Below are 21107 nucleotides of genomic sequence, written 5' to 3'. Positions count from 1 at the left end.
TTTCCTAGATTCAAAAGGGTATATATTACTTCAATTTTTCTAATTTTTGGTAGAATAACTCAAATTTTCTATTCAATTTTATTTTTTTTAAATCACTTTCATGAAAATTAAATATCAATAAGGCATGCAAAAAATTTTTTTTTTAAGTAAATGAGAAAACCTAATCAAATAATCATGTTTTGGTTCCAATTTTGATTAAAAGAGAAAAAGGAATGAAAGAAAACTTTCTCCTTATTAGATAAGATATACTTCTTTCATTCTTATTTGTTTGTCTTATATTGACTTTCACAGAGTTTAAAAAAAAAATTTTAATTTTAATGTATTTAATATTAAAATTAAATTTTTTATAAAATTAAAGTTTAATAATTTTTAATGTTAAAAATTAAAAAGATCATTAAAAAATAATTTTAAAATATAAAAAAAGGGAATTTTAGACATTTAAAAAAAAAAGACATAATTTTGGGTCACTCCAAAAAATAAAGATAGATAAAAAGATGGGACAGAGGAAGTATAATATATATATATATATATATATATATATATATCCCCACAAAAATTCAATACCAAGTGAACACAATTTTTCATCCTTAATTTTTGTCTCTCTTTATGACAATACAAACTGAGTGCAGCATAGTTGTTTGATCTACTTGTGTTTCGTGTCCTATAACAGTGGCAATAGGCAGGCGGAAAAGGTGTTTATAGTTTGCATGTTACAGCTAGCATCCGGGTATGGAGAAAAGCCAAACAAAGCATTGACTTGGCAGCAGTAAATCGTCTTAATTTATTGAGGGTAACTAAAATTCTAGCTTAAAAAAATTGTCTGAAGTCTGAACATGTTTCTATTATTAAGGTTTAAAATTTTCAAAACCAGATTCGGTTTTTTTTTTTTAATTTTTATTTTGGTTTTAGTCTTAATAATCTGCATTTTGTATCATGTAGTCCATATAAAACGTCATTATCTTCTTAAACTTGTTAAAAATTATATCCCACTTCCATATGCTACTCCTTTATTAAACTTGAGTTTTGTGGTCGTTCTCAAGATTTGACAGTCCATTTCTTGCCATCTGGCCACCAAGCTAAAGTGAAGAAAGCTGTTGGTTAATTTGACCTGGATTAAGATTTGTGTAGCCGAATAATGATGAATTGAGATTTCTTAAGTTTGCAACTCAAAAAAGCTAGAAACAAAAGCGTTAAGATATCAGCATTTTGAAAAATTGGAACATCTCATCATAGTAGGTGAGTGCAAACCAAAAATTCAAATATGAAAAGAACCCAAAATTTGCTCTTGTCCTATCTAGCCAATCGTGGTAAGCAGGAACCAAGCCGAAGTGAAAATCATAGGGATGGAGGCAAGAAGATAATTCCCAGAAGTTAAAGACATGGCAGAACTTTCATTATCAGAACCAGCTGGACCATCTGCTACTGGATTAGATGGTGATCCAGCAGGAGTATCAGCCGAGGGTGCTGTAGCATTGCTTGGGCTAGGCGGGGATGCAGCTGGGGACTCGTTACTGGGTGCTGGTGCTAGGACCTTCCTTGGTGGAGAAGCAGCGGGAGTAGTAGTTGGGAAAACACCTGCGACTGCACTAGATGGCGATCCTGCAGGAGTATCAGCAGAGGGTGCAGCAGCATTGCTTTGGTTAGACGGGGATGCAGCTGGGGACTCCTTATGACTGGGACTGGGAGCTGGTGCTAGGGCCTTCCTTGGTGGCGAAGCATCGGGAGGAGTAGTTGGGGAAACCGCTGGTCCTGACGCAGGAGGGGAAGATTGGGTTGTTGAATTTGAGCCAACGTTTATAACATTGCTGATTTGCAATACTGAAATGCTATACGGTCGAGAAGAAATGGTTTTAACGAAGATGGAATCGGGGCTAGAACCAGGAGCAGCAGATCCAAAAATCACCGAACCATTGCCCACATGAGTCACATTCAAGAAACCTTGTAGGTTTTGGGCATGCCCACTTTTCTGGTAAAGTGTGGTGAGGGTTATTGGTTTAGCAGGTAAGTGTTGGAGCTTCGCTGCATCAAAATAATCGAGTATCACATGCACGCTCAACATCCTCTTAATTGCATCTAGCCACTTGCCAGAAACAGCTGACATCTTATCATCGGCAACAACAAGGACAGTAACGGTTTGCTCGCTGTTGATTTCACCCGCAACTCCAGTTCGAATCAAATAGTTGTTGAATGTGGCGAAATCTGGGTACGGGCTGAGGATTTCAGTGATGTTAAAAGCATCTGCTGCTGACAAAACAAGGAAAAGGGAAAACAAGAGAGCAACTACTGGAGAACACATGGGAGACATTATTTGATCTTCAACAATATGAATCTATGGTACGGACAGGGGTTACAATAAAGGATTTATACCAAAACATGTGGATTCTAATTGAAGTCTATTTGTAGGATTGAGTTTATTCGGCCAAATAAGTGGGGTCAGAGAAACAATGAGAGCAGATAGTGGAGGTTCTTTGCAATTTATAAAGCCAGATGCCAGTTCCACACCATGTTTGAAACTTGGCCTTCTAAATATAGTAAATTCTGAACCATATGGGAAAATGGATCTCATTTTTGTATTTACTCTTTTCTTTGAATTAATGTCACTCTCAACCTATTATTTTTTATTAATTCACTTGAATTTAACTAATCACACAATAAAATTACCATTAATGTTTTTTAAATTTCATAAATGAAATCTAAAATATATTTAGAAAATTAAAAAATTATACTAACAATGTATAAAATACTGTCTCTCATATTTATTTAAATATTTCATTTAAAATCAATTATCAATAAATAAAAAACCCAAATTAAAATACAAGTATTATATTATATTTTTTTTAATTTGGACACTGCATTAAAAATTTTCATTAAATACAAAACTAAATGGAGCATGACATTTTATTTAAACTATAGAGAAATAAAATATCTTGAAAAATAAGAACAATTCGGGTTTCAATACAATTATGCAATCACCAAAAACCATTTAAGTAAGAAAGTTATAACTGAATAAAAGAAATACTTTCATTTTAGTACTCTCCTCCCCATATTTTCTTGGAAACCAAACAACAATGAAATAGGAGCATTAACAATCCGAACACATAAATTTTCCATAAAAATTCGATTCCCATTACATCTCTTAAAAACACAAAAAACGAAAGAGATCTAGATCCGGATTTCTAAGAAAGATAACCTAACCGCCAAAACCGTAAAGAGTTCGGCCCTGTCTTTTCAAAGAATAAACCACGTCCATAGCAGTAACCGTCTTTCTCCTGGCGTGCTCGGTGTACGTAACCGCATCGCGGATCACGTTTTCAAGGAAAATCTTGAGAACACCTCGCGTTTCCTCATAAATAAGACCGCTTATCCTCTTCACTCCACCTCTTCGAGCCAGCCTTCGAATAGCCGGCTTCGTGATCCCTTGGATGTTGTCTCTCAGTACTTTCCTGTGCCTCTTCGCACCTCCCTTTCCCAACCCTTTGCCTCCCTTTCCACGACCAGACATTTTTTCTTTTCTTTTTTCCTCTCTATGAAACGTCAAACAAAATTTTGGTGAATTTTTTTAATAAAAACAAGTTGGATTGGATTTTGATGAAAGAATATTGAAAAACCCTCGTTTTTTTATAGAGTGAGAGAGTTTGGCTTTTTGCCGTTGGATGTCAATTTTAATCGGACGGCTAAGAGAATCGATCCGTGTGATCTGGTTCCTTTTGGCGCGAGTTAAACAAGAAGAAGATTTTTTTTCATTATTTGATTTTTGGATTTCAAATTTTTGCAAAAGCGCGCGCGGGCACGTGAAATAAGTGTGATATGAACTGGAAAAGAATTTGAAGGCCAGCCCATGGCCCATGAAGAATAATAGATTGGGCCCATTGCAATTTAGAACCCATTTTTAATTTTCTTGGTAGGTCAATTGTCTTCTGTTCTTATTTGGTTCTAATTTGCTAAAGAAAAATAAAGCTTATTTGACTAGCTTTTTTAATGCATATAAAACTTATATGCGTTATTAATGAATTATATATATTATTTTATTAATGAGTAAAAATAAATTTTTATTGGCTCTTAAGATAATTAAAAAAAATTATTTTTTTATTAATAAAATTACATCATATAATTTATTGATATTATATAAAATTTATACATTAATAAAGTCATGAACAGCTAGTCAAACACAATGAAAAGTATGATTCTTTGAAAGAGCAATGACCTTAGGTCCACAATTCATGTTTGATGTATAAAATTATTGATAAAAAATGATAATAATCATCTTATATTATGTTTAATTTGTATCTAAAGAAAAATTATATGATTGTAAATAAGATTACCCATCTTCTTAGTATAGAATGATTTAATCATCTCAAAATGAAAAAAATTATTTGTAGTCCATAAGATTAAATTTACATGTTCTGTTATACCTTTAAAAATTATATTAATAATTTAAATTATATAAATTTTAAAAAAAAATAATTTTAACCAATAAATAAATTATCTTATTTTAATACTTGTATATATCAAATACAAAATAATATAATATTATTTAATATAATACTAATTATAATATCATTTTATCTCATCGTATCGTAATTTTATGTACCAAATACTTCAATGGTTTCTACAATTTTAGGTGGAAATGCTATATTATGGGCTTGCATCGGCCATCAAATGTTTCAACAAACATCACTTGGCTCTTGGTGGTAGCTATATTTGTTGGCTTATTTTAGCCTCTTTAATCATCGTGAAGAACAAGGCACTCCACTTGTTCTGGTTCTCCTAGATAAACAAACTTTTCTTATTCAATATCCATGCCAAGTGAAGTAAGAAGATCTTTTATGTGCTTGACTTTGGTTTTTCACCATCAATGTTAAAGCAAATGGCGAGATCTAACATGAAGATGAAGTTCACATATTAATTTCATGTAGCTTGTAACTCATAACTGATGAAGATGGAAGCAGTTACACTAAGACATTGTCCGACCAACTTCAACATCAAGAAAATTTGCTTCTTCATAAGATTAATTCATTATAATAGAGTTTGCAGAACAATTTCTGCTGCACAGATTAAACCCCGTATAAGAACCGACAAACATAAGTCGACACAAAATAATCTACTATAAATGAATTGTGTTTTTTTTTTTTTTTTCCAAATTTAAATACCCTCAATTTGCCTAGAAAAGCAACTAGTAATTTGCCACAAAGATGCTAAAGGAATTTCAGTTTTCCATGGGACAAAGTCGACCTCGCATGCTGCAGTTTACACGTTGCTTTCTGCGTTCCTTTCAACCCGGAACATGTATCTGTGGCCCCTAAAGTAACAGCAAAGTAAAGGTAGATGGTACAGAGGAATGCTAAGAGTCCCAAAGCTGTTAAGAGGAATCTATGCCTCTGAACAAGTGTTGTACAGCTACCCAACTCATCTTTTGGGAATTGCTTCCTCATTGATCCTGACCTCCAATGGGGAGAAGATACAACGCTGTCAAGAACCATAGCTTAGAGACTAAAGGTCCTTAGCCAATGTGACCTGAAATCATGCAGCCAATGCGTTCATCGTCACAGTTAAGAAAACAAGCTGAAGACAAAGAACATAGCGTGTAGGAACTATTTTGGAAAAGACAAGAAGAACGTCGTGCTAAACATTAAACTACCAACAAAACAATGTAAAAAAAGAAAACAATCAGCAATATTTAATTTCCCAAAGGAAAAGACCGGGACAACAAAACATCCTTCTTCAATACAGCAGTCTAGACCTCATCTTAACCAAGTGTGTGTGTTTGTGTAGATATATCTTTTCACTGGAATGCTTTTTAAGACGGCCTCATCTCACGTACAACAAAGGCTAAATCTATCACATCTATTGAGGCATATATCCGAATACACAAAGATTGACCAACACTGACAGGAAAATGTTAAAAGAGAGTATCAGTATCAGCTAGAACTAGAATGAAAAATCTTTTGCGGCGTCAACAGTACTGTGAAATTTTGTTTAATTAGCTCAGAGTGATTATAAAAAAAAAAAAAAATTCCATTGGTCCAATCTGAGCTTGAAGATCGATAACATTTTAGTATTTTACCTCCAAATTTCAACAGGCAGGAAAAACCATAATTGTCAAACAAAATAAATAACATCTCATGAACATGAAGTAGCTTCATTAATTCTATACCAACAAAGAATAATTTTTTAATTTCCCCTTCACCTGAAAATTATATTATGCTTTAATTATTTCTAATAAGACAGATATTTAACCAAAAAGATACACATTTCTGTAAGATAATAATTCATAACAGTTCCCTTCAATTCCTTAATCCCGCTAAAGAAAACACGTTATCAACTCAGATCATTAAAACCCAAAAATAAAAAGCCTGTATACCATGTCAAATCTACAAGAAAAACACATCTCGCCCACAAACATTTAACAACCTTGATAATCAATGCATATTTCTATTAAACAAACATCAAATTCAAAAACCCATCTCTATCCTTAAAAAATAAACAAAACCCAGATCTACAAATGAATCAAAGAGTTGAAAAAACACTTACAGATTGACAAAATCAAGGTTGGATCAAAGGGAAGAAGCAATCAATGGATATAATAAATTTCTCGACGTTTTCCCTTTATAATCACTCTTCTTCCCCTTGTGTTCCCTTGTCTTCTCCTTTCGTCACGGTGCAAGGGAGGTTTATAATAGAAAAGAAAAAAGAGATGATTGCTTTTTGTGGGGCCCAAATTAGGAGGAAGGCTTTGATAATTTTTTACGTTCAAGGTCGTTTAATTATAACGGATCAAACCCGCGTGTGGTGGGAAATGGAAAGTGCGCTCCGCGTTCCGAGCATTTGTTGTTTTTTTTTATCTAATTTTGATTTTTTCTAATTTCTTAATCTAAGTTCTTAACTATATTTTCATTTTTAGTTTGAAATGAAAGTCCTAATCTTAACATTCTCCACCTCTTGATCTAGTCGTTAAAAAAGTTTTATGAGAACACGAATTCTGATTTCGAACCATGATATCCTCCCATTTTCCTTTAGTAAGGGTTATACCCTTCACTGAATAAAAAAAATCATAATTTTAACTGTATCAATTAATTAATCAATTTTACTCTTTTTTCTTGAATAATATTTTATTGATTTTGTTGATTTTATATAAATTTATCAATTTTAAATATAATATAAAAAAATATGTGAATGTGACATAAATTAAAATTTTAATAAAAATCGTATATAATTTGACGAAAATAAAAAAATTTAAAAAACATATGATTTACTCGAACGATGAAAATAGTATATTTTTCTCTTTATTGCTTTATTCAAATTCATTAAATGGCTATACAAAGTAATTTTTCATATATTTATTAAATTCGATGTAAAAAAGTTTAGTCGGACTAAATCATAGAAGAGATATTGAGATGAAGCTTAAAAATTTATTATTATTAAATAAAAAAATAAAAAATATATATATATGTATTTAACATATAAATATGAATTATAACATAATTTAATATAAAATAAATATAACATAAATATGCTTTTACTTTGATCGGTGTGTCATGTAGAATTGAGGTTTTTCTATTATACGCCATACATGGTGAAAATGATATTTAATACTATGATTTTATGGTGGGCTAATACCTTCTACAACTTTTTTTAGATCAATATTGGTTTGGTTTGAGCTTTGCAAATTTGTCATTTGTAGCACATTAAAGGTTAAATATAGGTATAAAAATATAATTATACATTTTTTATAAGAATTTTATAAGTTAAAATAATAAAAAAATTAAATTTTATCACTTTATTTTTATAAATTTTTATGTTTTAATTATATTTAAATAGGTCTTTAATTTTTAATTTGTATCTAAATAAATATTTAACATAAATTAACCTTTCATTTGAAATAAATTTTTATTTAAATATAAATAAAAAATAATTTAAATTTATAATAAAAATTTATTTTAGAAAATAAAATATTTAAAATATTTTAATATTTTAGTCAATTTTATATTATGCATCCTAAGTTCTTTCTATCCACTACGAAAATAATACTATAGTAAAAAGTTCAAAAAATAAAGAAAGAAAACATTCCTTTTACTAGCGTAATAGCATTTTATCCACCGTGTCTAATCATTAAAAAAAAATAAAAAACCAAAAGACAATCCAAACCGTTCATCATTCAAGGACGAACGGGGAAAGTTGCTACCGGTTTTGATCAGTAAATTACAGGAGCTGTAACATATAAACAACCGCATATGATTTAAGCTTTGGAGCCTGACTGAGAATGCAATTCCAACTCCTCCTTTGAAGTCTTATCCTATATTCTTTGCGCTACCCCAGTGATTGTCGTCTTCGCGTAACTTTATCTTCCTCAGTTTCTCAGGCAAGAAAAAATTTTAAATTTGTTCATAGTTAGAACAAGATTTTGAAGGCTTTTCTAATTGAATCCTCAACAATTCAGGTGTTGTTCAGAATTTATTAATTTATTTAAATTTCAGATAAAGGTGTTTTTTTGTTGTTGTTACAGTAGTTAGGACTTTGGGGATTGGCGAGTTGATTGATTGTTGTTGTGGTTGAAAAAGATGTGGCTGCTTCATGCCTTGCAACACGTTGTGCGGCGTGCGCCTGAGATGCTTGCCGCACGGTGGTTTCGGGGATTAGCCGGAGGTCCGGTAGGATCGTCTATTGTGGACTCTTCGCCCTTTCTCTGATTGTTTCGTGGATCTTTGTGTGGTTGCCGCCCTTGTAAGTTTCGTTGAATTGTGCCTTTCTTTTTTATTATTTCTAAATTTATTTTATTCTTTATGTTATTTGTTGTTCAGAGTATATCAGAGGATAATTAGTTTGTTTTGAGATTCCAATATAAAATCTTGGTTAATGTTTAACTTGGCGAATGATGCTGCCAAATAGTTAGTAGCATCCTAGCATTGACTTATTCAAAGGATAGAGAAGTCGAATTCTAGGCTTTGGTTTTCTAGTACAGTAATTTGTCTCATGAACGTTGGGTTACTCTGAGATAAATGCATTTTTTACATGCTCTGTTAATGTATTGGGTATTTTAGGGAATCCGAGGAATGCTCATATTTCCATGCGAATCTGGAATCCATCACCATTCGCCATGTTTGGTGCTATGATTTATTGAATCAAACTTATTTCCAGGATGAATTGCGAGCTTGTCCTTTTAGACATTTTCCTATATAATGTTGGAAAGTGAGCTTGTTTGCTGTGTCTTGCTTATACTTAGTTTGCTGAGTTATTGTTATTTATGCAGGGATCAATAATTTTCATAAAACACCTAACTGGGAATGGTTTTAAACAAATGCGGTGCTGAGGGTTAGCTTGGGAAATTTTATGATTTTTTACTGTCCTATCAGTTTTAATGATTGGTGTCAAAAATCAGAGGGATCTTCGTGATGGTTTGCACCATGGTGGTTGGATGATGAAAATTGTCTGCTAGTTCATTTTAGTGATTTTAATGTTTTTTGTTCCAAATGAGATAATCAGCTTCTATGGTAAACAACATTTTGTGTGAATCATTCTACTAAATCAAGAATAGCATCCTTTTCAAAATTTTTTACTTGCTATAGGAGATAATTTTCTTACAGAGCATTTATAAATGATTAGAGGAGATAATAATTTGGCTAAAATCACATCTAGTTTGACTTAAGCTGACATTTAAATGTTGCATTTGCAGAGTCAATATCAAAGTTTCGCTCAGGACTGTTTCTTTTGGTTGAAGTTGTGCTTTTACTTGACTTTGTTCATGGATGGAATGACCAATACGTTGGATATGATGAGCAGTTCTGGTTAGTTTTTCTTTTATGATGTTTTATGGTATCTCTTCTTTGTGTTCTTCAGATTAGATGACATCCTTGCCTTTTCTCTTTAGGTATGTTGCTCTGTTTTTTGTTTCACTTGTTTGTTATTTTGCAACATTTGGCTTCTCGGGACTTCTTTTCCACTGGTTCAAACCATCTGGACAAGATTGTGGACTCCATACCTTCTTAATTGTAATATCTTGATTCTTGTTCTTTCGTTTGCCATGGTTGCACTACATCCTGCAGTAAGTCTCTACTTTTGGGTCTTCACAATTATAATAGCCCTTCAATTATCAATTCTATTAGTTTGTGTTTTGTGGATTACAAATGTTTAAGAGTTAACATTTTAATTAGAGTAAAGTTGATGCCGCCCTGTGCTAAATTTCTCATCTCTTGTATTAAGATCAGCTAGATCTCTTGTGCATTATATACCATTAATGGAAAGTGGGCTGGCCTTAGCTTGGGTTGATGTCCCCTGTTAGATTAATGATACTGTTTCCATGATTGATAAATTAGATACCTTTTCAAATAGGATGATCATAAGCATGTAGATACAAACATGTATTTTCTGTTTTCCATCAGTGAACCTATTGCAAATAAAGGATATATATAGAACCAACATAAGGATGAATTGATTGCAAAAATGGCTTAGATTGGACAAACTATTTTAATATTAGACCTTATGAGAATGCTCTTTGTTGTGTCCCATAAAATTGAATTATTGACGTCTCATCTCTCACTCTTATCAAGTTTTCATATCACTAGCATTTTAAAAGAAAAAAGAGAAGAGTAAAATTTTATCATTGTTTATAGAGCCATATTTCATAGCATCTACAAGAGTTATTACAATCTATAGAGATATTCTTCCTTCAGTCCTAATACATATATCTTGATGATTTTATTGTCTTATTATTTTGTCATTTAACAGTTGTAGCATTTTGCCAGCATCAGTTATGTTGCTGAACTTTATGTACCTCTGCCACAGTGGACTTGCAAGTGAATCAAGAGATTATGAATGCAACGGTCTTCACGATCATTTGAAAACAATTTCTACTGGCCCCCTGACCTTTGGCCTGCTTACTACTGCCCTGTCAGTAGTCTATTCAGCTATTCGTGCTGGGTCTTCTACAATTCTGCTATCCCCACCAAGTTCACCTCGTGCAGGTATTGTCCACAAAACTAGACAATCCTTATGCCATCCAATCCTTATACCATCCATAATCCATTAAATAACTGTTCATGGTGATATAGCATTTCTTTTTTAAAATTTGAGCCAAGTGTTGTTTATGAGCTCCACATTTTGGGATGAGAATGAGGGCCGGTATTTCAAAGGTCTAGCAACCTTTTTGATTTTACTGGTAAAAGAATTTATGTTGCTTACACTTTAGATGTATTTTGAGAATTTGGGTTAGCTTCTCCCTCTCTCTTCTCCAACCCTCTACCCCCTTCTTGTTGCAGATAACCTTTTTAGAATAGAAATAGAAAAATGAAAAAAGAGAATATGAAAATATCATATCATTAAGAGTACAATTTAACGTTCTGTTTGAACGAGTGAAGGTGTTGGAAACCCCTTGCTTCCATTGGACAAGGCAGGTGAGCAGGAGGACAAAAAGGGGAAGAACAGAATAAGCCAGTTACATACTTATACGCCTTCTTCCACCTAATCTTTTCTCTTACAAGTATGTACTGCAATGCCTTTGATTGGATGGTCAAACTTAATAGGGGAGAGCGGGAAGTTAGTCGATGTGGGGTGGCCATCTGTGTGGGTCAGGTTCTAACTGGGTGGACAACTACAGGTCTGTATCTGGTATCTGCTTGCTCCTATTCTGTTGGCAGACAAGGAATTCTAGGTCTCCAAAAAACAGTTGTCGGATATTATTGCAATAAATTTACTCTGTATATATGTGTGTGATCGGTGACGGATTTTTACCCAAATGAATGCCATTTGGACTCTACGGTATGTTCAATGAAATTAAAATAAAATGAATTTTGTTAAAGCCTGTATCAGAAACAATTATGATAAACACTCGTCAGTTTCTATGCTTCATCCCAAACAGTACCCAATTAAACATGTCAAACCAAAACTATGAATCAAATAAGGTAATATTCCTCCTTCAATCCTCAAAATCTCCAGCGTTTTCCAATAAATAGTTTGCTGCCAATTCCTCATTGCGATCACAAGCCAAAAAGGCTTCAATGACGAGAGCTCTATCAAATCCCATTGCTTCAAGCTTCAGATAAAATAAACTGCTAATCATTAGAAGTTTGAGAGGAAACCAAATAAAATAGAAAGAAAATAAAAAGAATGGAAACTGATTTGCATACTCGTTCAATAGCATCCTGCTCTGTTGGGGTGACATTGATTGTATGAGGCATGTCTTGTTCAGCCTGATAAAAAATACCCCTGAAACACCAATTTATGTTACTGGTCATAATGATGCTAAGTCAATGCATAGATAGCCTGCATCTTGATAATACAACAAAGCTACTGTTAATCTCAACATTGATGGTTGGAATCAACAATTTCTACTACCAACTACCAAGCTTTTAGAGAGAGTTTTAAAAGTTCAAAATTAACAGTATTTGTTACCGTTGAATATGAAAACAATTATAAAAACAAAAGAAAACAGGATAAAATAACAAACTTTCACCTCTATCTAAAATAAAACTATAGATGCTTCATCAAATTTTGGTGGTATCCAATAAGCACTCACCCTTCAGAACCTTCAAGAGGTTCATTTATTAGCTGAAGAAACTCTGTGTGATGCTCTTGAATTAGTCTTAAAAGCTGGGGATTTTGCTTTCCAAGCTCCTGTAGCATAGGCTGTAACAGGAGAAGCAGGTCAAATCTAGAACAATAAAAGCCATTGATGTTTAGTTATGAAAATATAGAAGTGTAAACCTGTAGAATTTGTGGATTTGATTGCACCATTGATCGCAATGCTTGGAACTGAATTGCAGCCAAAGATGCAGTTAGTATTTCATATGACAAAGAACTAAAAATCTTCATAGGTAAAGAGAGCAAATGCATAAAAATAATATAACAAGACTACACCTGTGGATTGTTTCTGAGGAAATCCAGGGATCCAAGTCCACCAGCATCGACACCAGAAAGTATTTCCTAATATCATTTCAGCATGCTAGCAATAAGAAATAAAAACCAACGCAAACAAGACTAACAACAATGTGTACATGTGATTGAAGTACATCAACAATCTAAGGTTTTACCTGAGGAAACATATTCAAAGGCGATGAATTAGGAGCCCCTGAAACAGGAGCAACAGGGGCTGCGCCAGTTTGAGTAGTCTGACTTGTAGGAAAATGAACCTCTGGCACAGCCACTACTGCTGATTCAGGAATCCCCTGGAGATAAAATAGCATAAAAACCGCATCCACAAAAAATAGAGTTGTTTAATGTTAGGATTCTAGCCTTACATACAATCATAAAGTTTCAGACATACAGAATATAGATAATCCACTGCTCGCTCTGGGTTGTTATAAGCAGCTCGAAGTGCCCGAGTTACTGTTTCTTTGTCCCATTTGCCACCGCCCATGTCCATCAATTGTTGGATGGTCTGTTCAAGATTATTTCCAGCAACTAAATTGGAAGCAGCTTGACTATAGGTATCGGTATTTGGACTGCAACAAGTTATAATAAAATTTTTCCCATTACTTTCACAATGTTCAGGAAATACCAAAAAGGAGGTGTGGTAGAGAGAGAGAAAGAGAGAGCTTCGATACACATTCTTCTCAAGAAACAAATAAACGAAAGAAGGAAAAAATTACTCAGATAACACCTGGCAGTTTCTCAGAATCTCTAGAGAGAAAGGAGAATCCTCCTAGCATTGTTTTTCAACAGATACAATCCCAGATAAAGCATAGAACTATCCCAGATGAAGCATAGAACTATGTATTACAATAACAAGTATACATGTATTTTGGAGATAGACACCACATACTTAGCTGTTGCAGTATCTGAAGCAGATGTCGTGCTCTTTGAGGCCCTAAGATGAAAGAATTTATGATGTGCATTAGATGACTGAAGCTGATCTCAGGAGCTTTTGAGGGAGGAAGAAAAATTGCAGAATGAACTTACAGTGCTTGTGCAGGAGCTTCTGGGGCGGGGGTAGGATTACAAACAGGTGCAGTTGTAGATGGATTTGATGAAGCAGGCTGTCACAGAAGACAAGGAAAAAGTTGTTTATATACTGACATAAAACTGGAATATAATGCTCAACGTAACAAGAAGATATATATGAAGAACACCTGAGTAGATGAGGCCCCAGCTGAATCCAAAGACTTGCTCTGTAAGAACAACCAAAGAATTCAAAATATGTATGTAATACTACAAACTACAAGTATATATAAAGAGCTAATGGTAAATTAGAATTTTATAAAACCATTCAGAGATATCAAAGCACTCTAGTCCATAGACAAAGGAAGCTAATAAAAAGTAATCATGAAACGACTCCACAATGCTTGTCAAAATTTTCTTGTTTCTTTCAAACACAGTATTCATTCAAGCTTTGCAGAATGAAGCCTTAAGCTTCTGATGAAAGTTCTCCTCAATACTATATAACCCCATATTGCTATTATATTCAAAATTCAAACAACCAAGGCAGCTTGCTAACGGGAAGTGCAAGAGAACTTAACTAACAAAATGTATCCTAGAATCAAATCCCATCTTCGATTAGGTAAATTCATCACTAAAATCAATTCAATTACCAAAATTAACCATCCATAATTAGCTACTAACGAAATTATCCAAAAATTATATTACTCAAAACACCTTTTCATCAAATTCCCATCTTGTATATCATATAACATATGAAATTAACTATCAAAGTAAACAACACTTGGAAAAAGCTTAGTAAGAAAATAATTTTCTTTTAAAATACCTTGCTAAGCATTACAACCAGAAAACCATCCTCGGAGACTTTGTTATCAGCTAATGTAGTTTCATCTTTCAAAACCTTCCCATTGTGAATCAAGAGCTGTTGCCCACATGGATAATTGTCTTTCCCTTGTATATCTTCTATCTTTTTTTTCACAGCCATAACCTAATCAAAAATAAATTTTAAAAAATGAACCTTTAAGCCAATTTTTTAACCCCAACAATAAAAGGGTAACTGAATAGCAATAAAAAGGAACAGTGAAGAGACAGAGCATTACGGTGTCGTTGAGCTGAACCCTAATTTCAAAGTGGCTGCCTTTGAGCGTTTTGACGGTAAGCTTCATTTCAGTGAATTGAGCAAGGACAGGTGGGGAAAATCGAAGCAGCAGCGTTTCAGATTGGGGATTTGAATCACAGAGAGAAACCTAGAAAATGATTTTTATAGGGATGCAGTAGAGAAACAGAATAAGGGAGAAAGATGCTTTATTTTTTATTTCAAATTTATTTATTATAAAAAGGAAAGCAAGGGAGCTTTTGTTGCACACACTGAGACAGGAGCTGCCAGATTTCGCCTTCGTTGTTTGACTCCCTACCTACGTTACCAATGTTTCATTAATGATATAAAAATAATAAGGGAATAATTAAATAAAAATTTTAATTTAAAATTTTAATTAGTTATAATAAAAAGTTAAAGATTAATTTAGAAAATTTTAAAAAAATATAAGCATATTTTTAATATTTTAACCTTTCAACAAAATTTAAGCTGGTTTTTTTTAATAGATTTTTAGAGCAATAATTAGTTGAATAATTTATTTGCCCTTCCTTAATTTTCTCGTATGGATTTCATAATCCTAGTAGGGAAAGACAAATAAACATTATAAATACCAACTTCTTCAAGTTGACCATCTCATAAAAATAAATCAAAAGGAATAAAAAAAAAGAAAAGAAAAAGAAGAGTTTGACATGGATAATCAAAACATCGAGTTGACTTCGAAGGTTAGTGTACCTTTTGGATTTAGGTTCCGTCCAAATAATGTGGAGTTATTAAAGAATTATTTGCTCCCCAAAGTCACTAGTGGCTACTATCAACCTGGCATCATCAACGAACTCAATGTTTATGAATATCAACCTTGGGATCTTCCAGGTCAATTATTTTCTATTCTTTCCTTTTTTTTTTCCTTTTTCTTTAGTATATTCTTGTTTCCTTAATCTGTGAATATATGTTTCTTTCCTTTTTCCTGTTTTTCTAATCCATGTAAGTGTTTTGGTTAATTTGGAATGCATATAGCGATGACTGGTTTTTTTTTTTTTTCTGGCCAGAAAAATATTGATAGAAACTTCAATATTCATGCATGGAATGGAAACTTGGACGAATAGTATTTGCCTGGCAGATTAATTGCAAAAATAAATCATGCATCGATCTTGTCTAAGTCTTGTATATCGTGTTCGAGATTATTGACAGCTTTCCAGTGCCACCGATGACATGAAACCAAGAATGGTTGTCGCTGTATCAAGATCGAAGTTTTTTGGTTTAACCTGCTTGATCGAGACTTAAAAATTTCAATGCATTTGCATGCCTATATATATATATATATATATATATATATATATGCTTTATATATATATACTGAACTAATTTATAATTGATGCTGAATTGAATTTCTTTTATTGGGAATAATTAGGCATGGATGAAGATGAAGAACGAGAGGAAGGTTATTACTTCACCCAGAGAAGCAAGAAATACCCTAATGGGAGTAGACCGAGTAGATTTGTACACGTAAAAGGGAGTGATGATCAAGCAATAAGCCCTCAACCTCAGGGCTTTTGGAAGATGAGCTGTAAGATGGACGATATTAGAGACCCAGATGGAAACCTGCTTGGAAAGAAAAATAGTCTCAACTATTTCAGCGGTTCTGTCAAAACGGAATGGAAAATGCATGAATTTATGCTACATCCATCCTTGGTGCCATCCAAAAAGGATGGAAAAAGCGATGTGGTATGTATCATATATTTATTATTTGTAGTAGTTGATTTCAAAATCATTTTGTTTTTCCTTCAACATGCATGTCTAACATGGTTTTTTTTATGTGTTTTTTTTTTCAATTATTCGTCTACAGTTAGATGAGATGGTGCTGTGTAAGGTATATAGATATATAAAAGATGATAAGTCAAAAGACAGAAAACAAGGGAAGGCTGCAGAAACGCCACAGATCAGGAGATGTGAAGGAGAACTCAGTCAGCAGATCAGCTCCACACGGCCAGAAACTAGTCAACGACCTTTGAAACTCAAGCAGCCTTCGAGTTATCGGCAAGAACAATCAAATAAACGAGCTTTGGCTGCTGCACCCATAACACGAACAGTTGAACAACCCTCGGCTTATCCTGTCCCTCTAACTCTAGTTAGACAAGTACCTTCGACTGCTCAACCTGATCTGACACAGCTGGTTCGAGCACAAACGACCTTGACAGAACTGTCGATGCCACTGCCATTGCAACCTATACAGAATCACATTGTATATCTAGCCCCGGCACAAGGTGGAGGACCAATAACCCATTTTGTACCCAATGAAGCACAATTACCACAATGCGGAGAGTCTACCTTCTTTGTATCACAACCACAACAACCCCAATATCGAGAGTCTACCTTCTTTGTACCACAACAACCTCAATATCAAGACTTCAATAACTTGTGCGCACAATATGGAGATCTCATATTCCAACATGAACAGCCCAACTTTGTCGCTGATATTAACATCATGACGGCAATCGAATCTGACCTACAGTTCAATTTTACTGATTCGAACTTACTTAGCACTGATATCAACTCCCTGCAGTCTGGAGTGCAACAGCAGATTTGTCATGACTTCACCATATTGCAGCCCAACACCTTGGCCTTTACCCAGTCTTATTATCCACATAATGATTCTAAATTCTAAGTTTGTTATGAATTGGTTCTTACTAACACCCAAAAGACACGTAAAATTTTTTATTTCATTTCAGTTTTGTGTCAACATTTTCTTATAAATTAGATATTTTTAGTTCAGTATTCAAATTAGTAGTTGTTTCGAAGTACTTATCTATTATAATTCCTCTTAACATATGTTTTTGCAGATTATGCTTGAAATATAACACCATAATATATGCAATATATACTAATTATATATAATTTTATACTATAATAAGTTTTAACTCAGATGAAAATGATGAACAGATGTTATTAATAAAAACAAAACACTTTTCTATGTCCTGTTTGGATGGTTCAATTATGCACATTTTTCTTATGTATGCTAACAATATTCTAACTCGATAGTGGGGAGTACTGTCCACAACTCCAAACACGGAGGAAGATAGGGTAGTTTGGTTTATACCAATTTAGTTAAAAAAAAAAAAAAGATTCGAGCATTTGTGATTTGACTTAGTAATTTGATATTTATGAATTTGAGTAGGATTTAAATTCTCATCTCTCAAATAAAAAAATACAAAGAGATTAGATATTGTGTAACTGGAAATTGAATTACATAAAAAAAAAAAAAAAGAAAAGAAAAAGAAAAGTTTAATGCTCGCAATGGAATTTGATTATATGTTTGTTTTGGATCCGTTTTTGAGCTATGCGCAGCCCAACTTTTTAAGCCTTGAAATTTGGGCTTTGCGTTGGATTGGGATGGGACTTGAGCCCTGCACTGAAAAAGTATATAAAAATAAAGGGGGTTTATATTTCTATATGGAGTATTTAAGATCATCTTTTTATGGGTTTATATTTCTTGCTAATTTTTATTTTATTAATTATGTATCAAATATTTTAATTTATTTGAGTCTTATTAATGGTCATTTGTTAGGATCATCTCGAATGTACGATCTGTAATTACTTATCTTAGATTGTTAAGTACGACACATCTTACTCTTGACTTAAGAGATTAAACAATCTATATACTCTCGAATTTTATGTAATCAAAAAGATATATATATTTCAATTTGTCAATTAGATAATAAATTTTGTCAACAACTATTCTGACGCACTCTCAAAAATTATTTTATAAAGTAATATATTCATCCAATTCATTAAAAATATGAATAAAATTGTCAAATATTAATTATTTTTGTTTGCTCGAAAAAAAAAATCAACTGTTATATTTAATATAAAATTATTACTATAAATAATATATTAATTAAGCTTAAAGTGTATTTTGAAGGCGCTCATTACTAAAATCTTTAAATAATTTATAACAATATTAAGGGTGAACTTTTCAAAATAGTCATCAATGTTTGAGAGGTTCTTTCTTATTTGGTAATAAAGCAGTGTTTTATATTTAATGAATCATAAATTTTTTGAATATCAATATATTAGTCTTTATTTTTTGAAATAATATGAATATTAGTCCTCATATTCACATATCATGGTGATCATGAATTAATTTCTTTTAAGTAATAAACAATGTAGTAATTTTGTTCTTTTACCTTGCAATATTGAATTTTGTCTTGCATACAATTTAAGTTTTTTTTTTTTTGGTACAAAGAAAGATGCAATTGAAGAATAATGAAACCAATTATAAATATTAAGATTCAAATTTCAAATTTATTAAATATTATTTTTAAAAAATTATTATAATTTATATAAATTAATTAAATTAAGTTTCAAATTCCAAACATTAAAATACTTTTCTTTTTCGAAATTGAAGTATAGATTTCAATAAATCAATTCTTACTATTACATTATTCTCAAAAAAAAAAAAATCTTACTTTTGCATTACTTTATAAGAGGAAACAAATTTCAACAAAAATCAATTATAAAACGTTTTTAAAAATGAGATAAATGCCGCTGTCTATATGCAATTCTTTGTAATCTTAGAGTTGACCATACGAGACTCAGGCTGCATTTGATTCAACTCCACCCACGGTGAGGTGCAGTTGGAAACCAAAAAGTCAGCTTTGTGATCCAAATGAAATCGCGGTGAGGCACGGTTGGAAGCATTTATCGCACCACGCCTTCAATTCGTTATTGAACCTTTTAGGTCAAGTGAAAATTTATTTCTTCTACCGCAGCTATGTCTTTTAATATTATCCATATTTTTTCTTTTTTGCCTTTGAAAATATGGTGTAAGGATCAAAATATTCTTGTCATTTAATCTTTCATTTTTTTGTTCAAAAATTATAAATAATTTTGTCAATTCAGTATAATAAATATATATATATATATATTTCTACAATTGAGTAATTAATGAAAATAAATAATTACATAAAAATATTTTTTAAAAATTTTTAGTTAAATAATTTAAATTTTTATTATATATAAATTTTAAACTAATATATTTAATAGTAGTTTTTTATCTTATTAAAATTTATCTCATTGTCACCATTACGTTTATATCCAAACACATATTTTTATTATGAATTTTAATCTCACAATTATAATAAATAATCTCACCACTATTATTACTTTGAATCTTATCGAAATTAAACTCGTTGTCCATCTAAATAAACCCTCAAAAAATGAAATTGCATTTATTTTCATCACATTGTTCTATTTCATATTGAGGCCTAATTACTTCTCTGTACAATGAAACATTAATTCTTGTTCAAACCAACTAACTAAAGAATATGCATATTTTTTGAAATACTAGCTAGTTCAATACCAAAAATGAAAGAAACATGAATTTAATTAGTAGGACAATACCACATGATTCCACATTATAAATTCATTTCGATAATCATAATAAATTTATAATTTTCATATTTAATTAATAACTTTTTTTCTCTTTTAACATGCAAAACTCAAAAAAAAAAAATTTCATTTGAATTGAAACTTTTTTTTTAGAAAATAAATTTATAAGTAACTTGAAATAAAAATGTTTATTGATCTAAAATTTTTTTTTTTAACTTGTAAGATATTAGAAGAAATTAAAAAATGGGTTAATTTTCATCTAAAAGTTTCATGCCTTATTGTAGCAGAAAGAAAAAGACTTAAAGATTGTGCTCAAGCTTTTAGCTTAGTAGTTAAAGACGTTTGATGGGTTATCAATGACCTGATTTCGTATAAAACCTTTCTCTTTTTCCTTATTTGTATTAAGATTTTACCCTCATGATGTAATCAAAGAAAAAAAAAAAAAAAACTTAAGGGTTTTGAAAAATGAGCTAAATAATATAGATATAAATCTACTGAAATAGTAATATATTATAAAATAATTTATATAATATTAGAAATTATCATACACTAATATTTAACATATTTATCTTAATTTCTACCAAAACAACCTTACCTTCTCTACGTCTTAACATCTTGATGTCAATACTCTGATCCAAATGTATTTTGCAAATATCAAATTGTTGCCTCTGCCTGGTCTATTGCCTTTGTAACTCAGAGGAAATTATACTTCTGCTATCCATGTAACAGAGCTAAACGGCAGTACAGCCATAAGGTAGAG

The 21107-nt window shown here is 31.9% G+C and overlaps 5 protein-coding genes and 1 pseudogene across 7 annotated transcripts; 2 read left to right on the top strand and 4 right to left on the bottom strand.

Moving 5' to 3' along the window:
* Positions 1 to 957: 957 nt before the first annotated feature.
* LOC111281260 (uncharacterized) lies at positions 958 to 2340 on the bottom strand. Its single transcript, XM_089757349.1, has one exon. The coding sequence runs from the start codon at positions 2303 to 2305 to the stop codon at positions 1295 to 1297; it is 1011 nt and encodes a 336-aa protein (XP_089613475.1). The 5' UTR covers positions 2306 to 2340; the 3' UTR covers positions 958 to 1294.
* A 556-nt stretch (positions 2341 to 2896) lies between these two features.
* Positions 2897 to 3594, bottom strand: LOC111280890 (histone H4-like). The gene has a single exon (XM_022868421.2). The coding sequence runs from the start codon at positions 3500 to 3502 to the stop codon at positions 3191 to 3193; it is 312 nt and encodes a 103-aa protein (XP_022724156.1). The 5' UTR covers positions 3503 to 3594; the 3' UTR covers positions 2897 to 3190.
* Positions 3595 to 4982: 1388 nt separating this feature from the next.
* On the bottom strand, positions 4983 to 6670 carry LOC111280718 (uncharacterized). The gene is made up of 2 exons (XM_022868145.2): positions 6532 to 6670; positions 4983 to 5514 (listed from the first exon to the last, which is right to left on the bottom strand). Exon 2 carries the CDS (start codon positions 5478 to 5480, stop codon positions 5196 to 5198), a length of 285 nt encoding a protein of 94 aa, XP_022723880.1. The 5' UTR covers positions 5481 to 5514; positions 6532 to 6670; the 3' UTR covers positions 4983 to 5195.
* LOC111280558 (uncharacterized) lies at positions 6575 to 11791 on the top strand (annotated as a pseudogene). Its single transcript, XR_016335032.1, has 10 exons — positions 6575 to 6803; positions 7542 to 7573; positions 8242 to 8315; positions 9039 to 9151; positions 9351 to 9404; positions 9671 to 9782; positions 9866 to 10039; positions 10254 to 10258; positions 10723 to 10958; positions 11352 to 11791. The product of XR_016335032.1 is annotated as an uncharacterized LOC111280558 (transcript).
* LOC111280476 (ubiquitin receptor RAD23b-like) lies at positions 11755 to 15349 on the bottom strand. 2 transcript variants are annotated; one of them, XM_022867912.2, is made up of 13 exons: positions 15234 to 15349; positions 14967 to 15113; positions 14693 to 14854; positions 14061 to 14099; positions 13891 to 13967; positions 13754 to 13798; positions 13256 to 13433; positions 13023 to 13157; positions 12850 to 12915; positions 12697 to 12744; positions 12509 to 12618; positions 12120 to 12198; positions 11755 to 12025 (listed from the first exon to the last, which is right to left on the bottom strand). In XM_022867912.2, exons 2-13 carry the CDS (start codon positions 15030 to 15032, stop codon positions 11909 to 11911), a joined length of 1122 nt encoding a protein of 373 aa, XP_022723647.2. In that variant the 5' UTR covers positions 15033 to 15113; positions 15234 to 15349; the 3' UTR covers positions 11755 to 11908. The 2 variants fall into 2 exon arrangements, with proteins under 2 accessions (XP_022723647.2, XP_089613062.1); XM_089756936.1 differs by lacking the exon at positions 15234 to 15349 and having other exon boundaries at positions 11812 to 12041; positions 14967 to 15216.
* Positions 15350 to 16335: 986 nt separating this feature from the next.
* Positions 16336 to 17687, top strand: LOC149510660 (uncharacterized). The gene is made up of 2 exons (XM_089757281.1): positions 16336 to 16684; positions 16806 to 17687. The coding sequence occupies exons 1-2, from the start codon at positions 16373 to 16375 to the stop codon at positions 17622 to 17624; spliced, it is 1131 nt and encodes a 376-aa protein (XP_089613407.1). The 5' UTR covers positions 16336 to 16372; the 3' UTR covers positions 17625 to 17687.
* The last annotated feature ends 3420 nt before the right edge of the window (positions 17688 to 21107 follow it).

Source organism: Durio zibethinus, chromosome 28 (genome assembly GCF_047325235.1).
Source record: "Durio zibethinus cultivar Kanyao isolate XHJ-2024 chromosome 28, ASM4732523v1, whole genome shotgun sequence".
In the NCBI taxonomy this organism is placed as follows: Eukaryota; Viridiplantae; Streptophyta; class Magnoliopsida; order Malvales; family Malvaceae; genus Durio; species Durio zibethinus.
This window is presented reverse-complemented; position numbering and strand designations above follow the sequence as displayed.